Raw genomic sequence first — 12,974 nt, forward strand, 5'->3', positions numbered from 1 at the left:
ATCCGGAATGGGTGGGACCAGAAGTGTTTCAAATTTTGGAATTTTTCACAATTTGGAATATTTGCATATACATAGCGAGAAATCTTAGGGATGGAACGCAAGTCTAAACATGAAATTCCTTTGTGTTTCTTATATATCTGTGCACATAGCCTGAAGAGTATTCTATACAATGTTTTTCATAATTTGGTGCATGAAACAAAGTTTTGACTACATTTTGACTGCCACCTGTCACATGAAGTCAGGTGTGGAACTTTCCACTTGTGACAGCATGTCAGTGCTCAAAGAGTTCAGATTTTCAGATGAGGGATGCTCAACCTGTAGTAGTGAAACTGGTAACAACCTAAATGCTTCACAGTATGGAAATGTTTACATCAAGTGTAGATCCAGTCCTGCAAAGATATAGTATGCAGCCATTAACATACTATTGAGATGGCAGTGCTGTTTACCTATTTCTTGGATTCAAAAATATTTCCAATTATAAAATGTACCACCGAATTAATAACAGCTTTTTAAAGAAAATTACTACCTTATTGTTACATATGTAAATTGGTTTTAAGATAGCTTACAATTTCAGAAACATTAAAATATGAAAAGTTGTAAAATATGAAAAGTTCAGAATCAGGAAATATTGTTACACAGGAAAATGATTTGAAGAAACTAACCCAAAATGCTATTAGTGATTAGCCTTTCCTTCAGGCTTCTCTTTTGAAAAGTTTACTTGGTTAGAAGTTATGCACCTGCTTAGGATTTTTGGCACTCTGGGCCAGAAAGGGATAGTGGGAGTAGCACAGTGACTGTGAATTCTTTCTGCTGTAAAAGACAACAGCTGCAAGTCCTGAGTCCCTTGGGTCCCAAGCGTATAACCAGCAAGTCATATATGTTGTAGAACTAGCCTATCACTTGAATTTTTATTTCAACTGTTTTCTATAAGAATAGTTGGAAAGTTATAAACACCTACCTATATATACTTGATGTTCATAGATATTTTCACAGCTATCTTTTTAATTGAAACAACCAGCTTATTTAATCACTTTTTCCCAAAATAATACCTTTCCCATTCTTTAAACTAATGGCATTCTGAAAGAGTAATGGCAAATTTTGACATCTGTTCTTTTATTCTGGTAGCTTCCAGATTGAAACATACACATACATATGTATGTATACACACACAGATAAATGTGTGCATATATGTGTAGTGTATGTGCATTTTTTCAGAGCCCATTAATTTGTAAGAATATCTGAAGGGTAAACTAAAACTTAAAAAAAATACAGTTTTTCAGTGTGTTTTTGCCTTTGCCTAATAATCTGTTAGGATATTTTGTGGTTTTAGGCCAAAGAAAAAGAAGAGAGGCTTTTAAGAAGGCAAATCAATAGAGAGAAACTTGAAGAAAAACGAAAACAGAAAGCAGAAAAGACAAAGTCTTCAAAAACCAAGGGTCAAGGTATAGATGTCAACTTTTAATATTTTAAACTATCTCATATATTTCATTATTTTCCAGGTACTCTTACATTACTTATGAGACATGAATATAAAATAAAAATGATCTAGTCTCAAATGTGGAAGATTTCCTTACATTTTAGTCTCATGTGTTTCATCATTTTTCTTTTTTATTATATTGCTAAATCTAAATTAAACATTTTATCCGATACCAGCTTATGCAACTCATTTGTTAGCAGTTTATTTTTCTGTAATGATTGAATTATCACTGGAAAGTAGATTGTTAACACATGAGTTATCAACCCTTGCTGGTGATTAATGAAATTAATCTATGCTTATGTTAATTAAAATGTCAAACATTTCCCTGTAATATTGCGTTGAACAAAATTGTATTCCCTCTGGACACTAATCCTATGTAATATACGAAATCACACATACACACACTTATGTGATCATTTGAAATAAGAGAGATAAGACTTCTTCATCCAAAATATTATGTCTATTCCAGCACAACTTAAGAATATTAAAGCCATTTTGGCTTTAACAATGATTAGAAAAATCTTAATGAAAAATTAATATTACACTGTTTATAAAACTTTTCTGAAATACATTTTATTGATTGCTTCTTTTCTAGGCAGGAGTAGTGTGGACTTAGAAGAATCATCAACAAAGAGTTTGGAACCTAAAGCCCCCAGAATTAAAGAAGTCCTTAAAGAACGGAAAGTTTTAGAAAAAAAAGTAGCCTTAAGCAAAAAGAGAAAAAAAGATTCAAGGTACATATTTTATCTTGTCATGTTTCCCTTATAACATTCCCCTGGGTGCTTTCAGAAGAGAGGCATTGAAGTAGCAGCAAAGAGTTGTACTTTGGATGTGTATGTTACTGCATGTTTATGAAGGACCTTAGGGTTTCATGTTTAGTATCAAAATGTTAATATCTATAACATTTCTAAATAGTGTATCCTGATATTTTTGGGTGTCTCAGATCTTTTTGATAATTTGGTAAGAGCTTTAGACCCTCTCCCCTGAAAAACGTACATGCATAAGCTAACAGTTATCCCTAGACTTTCAGAGTTTATGAATCCTCTAGAAGTTCTCTGGAGGTATTCCTCTTGTTGGCGTTCAGTAACCACTTATTTAGAATTATTATTTCCAGTCTTTCCATGCCGTTATTTTTACCAGTATTCCATGATTCTCCCCCAACCCAGAATCTGAGCCAGATTCCTTGTTAACACTGCATTATCATTGTTAACTTTTTAAGAATTAGAAAGCTAGAGACCCTTGAGGGTAGCTATGAAGTCATGTGAGCCATGGGCTGCAATTTTGCTATTCCATCAAGTTGCATTTATGTAAATTTATCACAGACTTCAGGATAACTGATTCGATAATTTGCAGAACTTGGTAAGAGTAGTAAGCTCTCAAATTTCTTACTGTTATTACATCTCATCCTTATTGATCTGAATAAATAAGACTGCCCTCTTTACTCAAAAGATAGTAATTTTGAAGTGTAATTATGTCTCATAAAGCATTCATCTTTAAGCAACAAATTAGGAATTTTTGTTTCACCTGTACTTTCCTTTAGCACCAAGAACAGTTCATGCCATATTTGGGATTGTGCTCTCCTTTATTGACCAATAATTGATAGGATTTAAATTGAAATGTAACAAGTCTCCATTTATCAGTCAAGTGTATAAATTATAGTAAACAGCTGGGCACGGTGGCTCATGCCTTTAATCCCAGCACTTTGGGAGGCAGAGGCGGGTAGATCACATGAGGTCAGGAGTTTGAGACCAGCCTGACCAACATGGTGAAACCCTGTCTCTACTAAAAGTACAAAATTAGCCAGGCATTATGGTGTATGCCTGTAATCCCAGCTAACTGGGAGGCTGAGGCAGGAGAATTACTTGAACTCAGGAGCGGAGATTGCAGTGAGCCAAGATTGTGTGATTGCACTCCAGCCTGGGCAACAAGAGCAAGACTCCACCTCAAAAAATAATAATAATAAAATAAGATAAATAAAAATTATAGTAAAGGAAAGATTTTTATTGTTTTCAACCTTCCTGAAAAATTTTCACATTTGATTCATGCTTTATATTTGACTCTTTTCCCCTTAGGAATGTTGAAGAGAACTCCAAAAAGAAACAGCAATCTGAAGAAGATTCCAAAGAAACCCTTAAAACAAGTGAGGTATGTCTTAATAAAACCTCATTTCAAATGCTGTTTTGTTAGATATAGGCTGTTTATTCCTTTGGAATAAAACTTAGAATGTAATTTGACTTTTTTCAAGTCAAATAAAAAGTCACTTACATTCAGCATTTTTGAAACCCCATTTTGTTATGTCCCAAATTGCCCATTTTGTTGAGTTGATTTATATATTTGTCTTTTATCTAAGTAATAGCTACTTTTCTTGTCTTTTCTCATTTCTTATAATTGCAATAAGAAAAATACCATTAATGACAAAAAAAGAAAAAGGGAGGCTAAAATTAAAATCTAAAATCCCTCCACTATAACAAATTATCCTTTTTATTCCCTTTCATTCCTTATCCACAGGTCCATATAATTTTTTAGAGAACAAGTAATCTGGCAAACTGTTTTTAACATTTTACTCATTTCATGTTACCTTCTAGGCATCCTAATTATTTAATGATTGTGTAGTGTTACATTTAATGTACATACCATAATTTATTTAAGCATATCCGTATATTTTAGCACTTAGGTTGTTTCCAAGATTTGATCATTTTAAACAGTAGAAGTAATGTACAATATTTTCTTCCCCCTTTCAGGATTATTTTCGTGGGACAAACTTTTGCTTTCACTGGTTTAAAATTCTTGTTTACGAAAACCACATTATCTGTAGTTCTGTAGCTAAACTATCTTAATATTTCCAGAGGGAAAAAGCAATATTAGTGATTATTTGTTCATCATCAGCAAACATAAATTTAATTTATTTACTCAGAAATTAAAGGTGTATTTAGAAGTATATAGTGATGGTTTAATGACATATTTTTAAATATTTAACTTTCTTTTATGATCATTCTCTATAAGAAATTATCTCATAAAATAGTATTCACATTGTTTAGAATTAGTTTTTTATTGTGAAGTTAGGTTGATGTAAACTCCTGTTAGTTCTTTGAGGAATTTTATTTTAAGCTATTTAATACGGTCTTGTTATGTCCTGGACCCTATTATTAGTAGAAGTACATTAATCTTTGTGTCGACATTTAAGGAGATGAAGTGTTAAACTGACCTAGAGGCACAAAGTTCTGTCTAAGAACTTTGGCCCATTATTTGCGTAAGAATAATTATAGCTAGTAGTCAGTGAGTCATTATTGAAGTGGATTTAGTCAACATCCACTCATTAATATTAATCACCTACTTAGTGCCAAAACACAGGGCCAGGAGGAAGGTTTAGATGCTCTTGTCTCTCTGTATCTTTTTTTGAATACATAAACATATACATATGTTATATATGATATGGTTACTGTGAGTTATTGTGTACATTTGAAGCTTCATGTGTAGAATGTTGTACAAGTAGCCTAAATTCATGAGGTTTCCATACATAATTCAACTTTCTAAATTAAAATATAGGAAATCTATATTTCAGTATATTTCAATTTTAAATTGCTTCATGTATTATGTTTTTGACTGAAAAGGACATTGGACTGTCATTTATTCAGCTTATATTTATTATTGAGTACTGAGCATTAGTGAGCTCTAGTGATTCAGAATTGAAGAATTCATAGACAAGTCAGTGCCTGTGATATACTAGAAGGAGTACTAGACTCGGAATGAAATAATCCAAACTCATTTCTAACACACCTACTTGTGGTCTGAGTGTCAAGTTATAGAATCATGCTGAGCTCCAATTTCCTGATGTTTTAATGGCATATTTATAAGTATTTAACTTTATTTTGTGATAAATCTCTATGAGAAATAATCTCATAAAATTGTGTTCATATTGTTTAGAACTAGTTTTTTTTTGTAAAATGTGGTTGATGGAAACTCCTGTTAGTTCTTTGAGGAATTTAACTTCTTAAAATCAAGTTAAAAATACCTATTTTTTTAAATCAGGTGAGTTTTTGACACCTACACGGGCTGTTTGCAAGAATTAAGTGAGATGTTACATATGTGACAGCACTCAACATGTTCAGTCCACCCAAATGTTATGTTTTAATCTAAAAATTGATTTTGATATTTCTCATATTTTAACCTTTGTTTTCTTTCAGCATTGTGAAAAGGAAAAAATGTCTTCTTCAAAGGAGCTGAAGCATGTTCATGCAAAAAGTGAACCAAGTAAACCTGCCCGGAGACTTTCAGAGTCTTTGCATGTAGTTGATGAAAACAAAAATGAATCCAAAATAGAAAGAGAACATAAAAGACGGACATCTACCCCTGTTATCATGGAGGGGGCACAGGAAGAGACTGACACAAGAGATGTAAAAAGGCAAGTAGAACGCTCAGAAATTTGCACCGAAGAGCCCCAGAAACAGAAAAGCACGCTTAAAAATGAAAAGCATCTAAAGAAAGATGATTCTGAAACACCACATTTGAAAAGCCTACTTAAGAAAGAGGTGAAATCCTCCAAGGAGAAGCCTGAAAGAGAGAAAACTCCATCGGAAGACAAATTGTCTGTGAAACATAAATATAAAGGTGATTGTATGCATAAAACAGGTGATGAGACTGAGCTTCACTCTTCTGAGAAATGTTTAAAAGTAGAGGAAAATATTCAAAAGCAAAGTCAACAAACAAAGCTTTCTTCAGATGATAAAGCTGAACGAAAAAGTAAACATAGGAATGAAAGGAAATTATCAGTATTAGGCAAAGATGGAAAGCCAGTTTCTGAATATATTATAAAAACAGATGAGAATGTTCGTAAAGAAAACAACAAAAAAGAGAGACGCTTGTCAGCTGAAAAAACTAAGACAGAGCACAAATCAAGAAGGTCAAGTGATTCTAAAATTCAGAAAGATTTTCTGGGTTCCAAGCAACATGGTATCACATTACAAAGAAGAAGTGAAAGTTACTCGGAAGATAAGTGTGATATGGACTCCACTAACATGGATAGTAATTTGAAACCAGAAGAGGTTGTTCACAAGGAGAAACGACGAACAAAGAGCTTGTTAGAAGAGAAACTTGTGTTGAAGTCTAAATCAAAAAATCAAGGCAAACAGTTAAAAGTAGTAGAAACAGAATTACAAGAAGGTGCCACAAAACAGGCAACCACTCCAAAACCAGACAAGGAGAAGAACACAGAAGAAAATGACTCAGAAAAACAGCGTAAGTCTAAAGTTGAAGACAAACCTTTTGAAGAAACTGGTGTTGAACCTGTATTAGAGACTGCTTCTTCTTCAGCACATAGTACACAGAAGGATTCTAGTCATAGAGCCAAGTTACCGTTAGCAAAGGAGAAATATAAGAGTGATAAAGACTCTGCTTCCACCAGGCTTGAGAGAAAGTTGTCAGATGGCCACAAAAGCAGAAGCTTAAAGCATAGTAGTAAAGACATAAAAAAGAAGGAAGAAAATAAATCAGATGACAAGGATGGTAAAGAAGTTGACAGCAATCATGAAAAGGCCAGAGGTAATAGTTCACTCATGGAAAAGAAATTAAGTAGAAGGTTGTGTGAAAATCGGAGAGGAAGCTTGTCACAAGAAATGGCCAAAGGAGAAGAAAAGTTAGCAGCAAACACTTTGAGCACTCCCAGCGGTTCCTCCCTTCAGAGACCAAAAAAAAGTGGTGATATGACATTGATCCCTGAACAAGAGCCAATGGAAATTGATTCTGAGCCAGGTGTTGAAAATGTGTTTGAAGTATCTAAAACCCAAGACAACCGCAATAATAATTCTCAGCAAGACATTGACTCTGAAAATATGAAACAAAAAACTTCTGCCACAGTTCAAAAGGATGAATTGAGAACTTGCACAGCAGATTCAAAAACAACAGCTCCAACTTATAAGCCAGGCCGTGGAACAGGAGTTAATAATTCTGAAAAGCATGCTGACCATAGAAGCACCTTGACCAAGAAAATGCATATCCAAAGTGCTGCATCCAAACTGAACCCTGGGGAGAAAGAACCCATTCATAGAGGAACTAATGAAGTGAATACAGATTCTGAAACTGTTCATAGAATGTTACTGAGTGCCCCATCAGAAAATGATAGGGTACAGAAGAATTTGAAAAACACAGCTGCTGAAGAACATGTTGCTCAAGGAGATGCCACTCTTCAACATTCCACAAATTTAGACTCCTCACCATCCTTAAGTTCAGTGACTGTTGTGCCTCTGAGGGAATCATATGATCCAGATATAATTCCTCTGTTTGACAAAAGAACTGTTTTGGAAGATAGCACAGCCAGCACCTCCCCTGTGGATCACTCTGCTCTCCCTAGCCAAAGTCTGACTGTTAGGGAATCAGAAGTCCTTCAGACAAGTGACAGCAAAGAAGGTGGTGAAGGTTTCACAGTAGATATACCAGCAAAAGCAAGCATCACTAGCAAAAGACACATTCCAGAAGGTCACCAGGCTACTTTATTGGATGGTAAACAAGGAAAGGTAATCATGTCTCTTGGAAGCAAGTTAACGGGCGTGATTGTGGAAAATGAGAATGTTACCAAAGAAGGTGGCTTAGTGGACATGGCCAAGAAAGAAAATGACTTAAATGCAGAGCCCAATTTAAAGCAGACAGTTAAAGCAACAGTAGAGAATGGCAAGAAGGATGGCATTGCTGTTGATCATGTTGTAGGCCTGAGTACAGAAAAATATACTGAAACTGTCAAACTTAAGCATAAAAGAGGCCCAGGTAAAGTAAAAGACATATCATTTGGTGTTGAAAGAAGGAATGAAAACAGTGAGGTAGACACTAGTGCTGGAAGTGTCTCTGCACCCTCTGTGTTACACCAAAGGAACGGACAAACTGAGGATGTGGCAACTGGGCCTGGGAGAGTAGAAAAGACTTCTGTTGCCACTAGCACTGAAGGGAAGGACAAAGATGTCACTTTAAGTCCAGTGAAGGCTGGGCCTGCCACAACCACTTCTTCAGAAACAAGAGAGAGTGAGGTGGCTTTGCCCTGCACCAGCATTGAGGCAGACGAAGGCCTCATAATAGGAACACATTCCAGAAATAATCCTCTCCATGTTGGTGCAGAAGCCAGTGAATGCACTGTTTTTGCTGCAGCTGAAGAAGGTGGGGCTGTTGTCACAGAGGGATTTGCTGAAAGTGAAACCTTCCTCACAAGCACTAAGGAAGGGGAAAGTGGGGAGTGTGCTGTGGCTGAATCTGAGGACAGAGCAGCAGACCTACTGGCTGTGCATGCAGTTCAAATCGAAGCCAATGTAAATAGCGTTGTGACAGAGGAAAAGGATGATGCTGTAACCAGTGCAGGCTCTGAAGAAAAATGTGATGGTTCTTTAAGTAGAGACTCAGAAATAGTTGAAGGAACTATTACTTTTATTAGTGAAGTTGAAAGTGATGGAGCAGTTACAAGTGCTGGAACAGAAATAAGAGCAGGATCTATAAGCAGTGAAGAGGTGGATGGCTCCCAGGGAAATATGATGAGAATGGGTCCCAAAAAAGAAACAGAGGGCACTGTGACATGTACAGGAGCAGAAGGCAGAAGCGATAACTTTGTGATCTGCTCAGTAACTGGAGCAGGGCCCCGGGAGGAACGCATGGTTACAGGTGCAGGTGTTGTCCTGGGAGATAATGATGCACCACCAGGAACAAGCGCCAGCCAAGAAGGAGATGGTTCTGTGAATGATGGTACAGAAGGTGAGAGTGCAGTCACCAGCACGGGGATAACAGAAGATGGAGAGGGGCCAGCAAGTTGCACAGGTTCAGAAGATAGCAGCGAAGGCTTTGCTATAAGTTCTGAATCAGAAGAAAATGGAGAGAGTGCGATGGACAGCACAGTAGCCAAAGAAGGCACTAATGTACCATTAGTTGCTGCTGGTCCTTGTGATGATGAAGGCATTGTGACTAGCACAGGTGCAAAAGAGGAAGATGAGGAAGGGGAGGATGTTGTGACTAGTACTGGAAGAGGAAATGAAATTGGGCATGCTTCAACTTGTACAGGGTTAGGAGAAGAAAGTGAAGGGGTATTGATTTGTGAAAGTGCAGAAGGGGACAGTCAGATTGGTACTGTGGTAGAGCATGTGGAAGCTGAGGCTGGAGCTACCATCATGAATGCAAATGAAAATAATGTTGACAGCATGAGTGGCACAGAGAAAGAAAGTAAAGACACAGATATCTGCTCCAGTGCAAAAGGGATTGTAGAAAGCAGTGTGACCAGTGCAGTCTCGGGAAAGGATGAAGTGACACCAGTTCCAGGAGGTTGTGAGGGTCCTATGACTAGTGCTGCATCTGATCAAAGTGACAGTCAGCTCGAAAAAGTTGAAGATACCACTATTTCCACTGGCCTGGTCGGGGGTAGTTACGATGTTCTTGTATCTGGTGAAGTCCCAGAATGTGAAGTTGCCCACACATCACCAAGTGGAAAAGAAGATGAGGACATCATCACCTCTGTAGAAAATGAAGAGTGCGATGGTCTCATGGCAACTACAGCCAGTGATGATATTACCAACCAGAATAGCTTAGCTGGGGGTAAAAATCAAGGCAAAGGCTTGGTTATTTCCACCAGTACCACAAATGATTACACCCCTCAGGTAAGCGCAATTACAGATGTGGAAGGAGGTCACTCAGATGCTCTGAGAACTGAAGAAAATATGGAAGGTACCAGAGTAAACACAGAAGAATTTGAGGCCCCCATGCCCAGTGCAGTCTCAGGAGATGACAGCCAACTCACTGCCAGCAGAAGTGAAGAGAAAGATGAGTGTGCCATGATTTCCACAAGCATAGGGGAAGAATTCGAAGTGCCTATCTCCAGTGCAACAACCATCAAGTGTGCTGAAAGTCTCCAGCCAGTTGCTGCAGCAGTGGAAGAAAGGGCTACAGGTCCAGTCTTGATAAGCACCGCCGACTTTGAGGGGCCTATGCCCAGTGCACCCCCAGAAGCTGAAAGTCCTCTTGCCTCAACCAGCAAGGAGGAGAAGGATGAATGTGCTCTCATTTCCACTAGCATAGCAGAAGAATGTGAGGCATCTGTTTCTGGTGTAGTTGTTGAAAGTGAAAATGAGCGAGCTGGTACAGTCATGGAAGAAAAAGACGGGAGTGCCATCATCTCTACGAGCTCGGTGGAAGACTGTGAGGGCCCAGTGTCCAGTGCTGTCCCTCAAGAGGAAGGCCACCCCTCAGTCACACCAGCGGAAGAGATGGGTGACACTGCCATGATTTCCACAAGCACCTCTGAAGGGTGTGAAGCAGTCATGGTTGATGCTGTCCTCCAGGATGAAGATCGGCTCACCATCACAAGAGTGGAAGACTTGAGTGACGCCGCCATCATCTCCACCAGCACAGCAGAATGTGTGCCAATTTCTGTCAGCATTGACAGACATGAAGAGAATCAGCTGACTGCAGACAACCCAGAAGGAAACGGTGACCTGTCAGCCACAGAAGTGAGCAAGCACAAGGTCCCCATGCCCAGCCTGATTGCTGAGAATAACTGTCGGTGTCCTGGGCCAGTCAGGGGAGGCAAAGAACTGGGTCCCGTGTTGGCAGTGAGCACCGAGGAGGGGCACAACGGGCCATCAGTCCACAAGCCCTCTGCAGGGCAAGGCCATCCAAGTGCTGTTTGTGCGAAAAAAGAAGAGAAGCATGGCAAGGAGTGCCCCGAAATCGGACCATTTGCAGGAAGAGGACAGAAAGAGAGCACTTTACACCTCATAAATGCAGAAGAGAAGAATGTATTGTTGAACTCCCTTCAGAAAGAAGATAACAGCCCAGAGACAGGGACAGCAGGGGGCAGTAGCACAGCAAGTTATTCAACAGGAAGGGGCTTAGAGGGGAATGCCAACTCACCTGCCCACCTGAGAGGACCAGAACAGATGTCTGGGCAGACGGCTAAGGATCCCTCTGTCAGTATTCGCTATTTGGCAGCAGTAAATACCGGTGCTATAAAAGCTGATGACATGCCACCTGTTCAAGGCACCATGGCTGAGCCTTCCCTTCTTCCTACTGAGCAGCAGGGGCCTGAAGACAACTTGAAAACCAGTACCACCAAATGTATTACTGGCCAAGAATCAAAAATTGCTCCTTCCCACACAATGATCCTTCCAGCTACCTACAGTGTAGCTCTGTTGGCTCCTAAATGTGAGCAGGACTTGACTATAAAGAGTGATTATAGTGGCAAATGGACTGATCAAGCATCTGCTGAGAAAACAAGAGATGGTAACAGCACAAGGAAATCATTCCCTGAGGAAGGAGACGCAGTGGTTACTGTGTCTTCTGAAGAAAATGTGTGTGACATAGGTGAGAATCTGTACCTAATTGCAAATTTTAACATTTTACAAGGATGATTGTACAACAGAGTGCATTTAGGACAGTCTTCCAAAAGATGGTTTTGGTTCCAGAAAGACAAAATATCTATAAATTTTTTTATCATATCATAATGTTGCAAAATAACTCATCAAACTTGAAGGTCAAACTTCCCTAAAAGCTACTTGTGTTTAAAAGTTTAAAACCTTTGGCCCATTTCTCATGTGTGGGGAGAGAAAAAGCAGGAGGCTGAGGCATGGGAAGTCCACATTTTATTTACATGACTGCTGCAACTTAACCTCTTTGACCTACAGGTTTCTTGTCAATCAAAAAGAAGAGTACCCTACCACAACCCAATGAAAGCAACATATTTTTTTTTTTACCACCCTCATTTTACAAATGAGGAAATAGGGTCAGAAAATTTAAATAGCGTTCATGGGCCTCAGGTGACTTTTAGAGGAAAAATCAGTTTCCGAGCCTCCATTTCTTGTTGTATAAAATGGGGATAATAAGATGGGATCATAATACAAAGGCAAACACGATTCCAACCCTCATCTGATTATAGGTTTGCAGTATTTATTTGTTCAGTCTGTTGGTTCCTTTGAATCAAAGGAGCATGTTATTTTTAACTGAGCTTATTTTTCAGATGAAATGAGTTTCTAGTTTAGAATATATTTGAAAGTGAAAAGAAACATTTTTCCCTGCTGACAGATTTTGGACAGTTCTGGTCTTTTAGAAATAGTTAATAACTTTCAAAGATATTATCTCAGTCATGCCTTATACGGTCCAACTTCAGATACTTTATACCAGTCCAGATAGGAGAAAAGTGGACAGTGACACTTTAAAGCATGACAATTGCATAGACTGGGATTAAGCACAGGATGCTGTAGGAACCAAAGGGTCCTCATGGGCTGGACTTGAAGGGGCAGAGGAATTCTTTTCCACTCTGGCTATATAAATTGTAGCATCCTGGACTTTTAACTGAAATAGACCTTAGCCATCATCTAACCCAGTCTCAGGAAGCTGAGGCCAATAGATTTAGTCTTGTATTATAGAGACTTAGGAGACTTTAAGAAATGCTCCAAGGGTTGAAACAAGTAACTTTACACGTTTCTGTTGAATTTAGCCTGGAGTAAATTGAATGCTCCAGAAGTTTTTATAACTCAAATCA

At 38.3% G+C, this 12,974-nt stretch overlaps 1 protein-coding gene across 5 annotated transcripts in view; it reads left to right on the forward strand.

Moving 5' to 3' along the window:
* Positions 1–12,974, forward strand: part of BOD1L1 (biorientation of chromosomes in cell division 1 like 1) — a 58,686-nt gene that overhangs the window by 16,817 nt on the left and 28,895 nt on the right. For all 5 annotated transcript variants that reach the window (XM_003258493.2, XM_012499860.2, XM_030800995.1 and 2 more), the window contains exons 7-10: positions 1,331–1,442; positions 2,073–2,211; positions 3,550–3,622; positions 5,662–11,797. In XM_003258493.2, coding sequence (XP_003258541.2) covers positions 1,331–1,442; positions 2,073–2,211; positions 3,550–3,622; positions 5,662–11,797 — 6,460 coding nt within the window. The remainder of the gene's footprint in view (positions 1–1,330; positions 1,443–2,072; positions 2,212–3,549; positions 3,623–5,661; positions 11,798–12,974) is intronic.

Source organism: Nomascus leucogenys, chromosome 20 (assembly GCF_006542625.1).
Source record: "Nomascus leucogenys isolate Asia chromosome 20, Asia_NLE_v1, whole genome shotgun sequence".
Lineage (NCBI taxonomy): Eukaryota > Metazoa > Chordata > Mammalia > Primates > Hylobatidae > Nomascus > Nomascus leucogenys.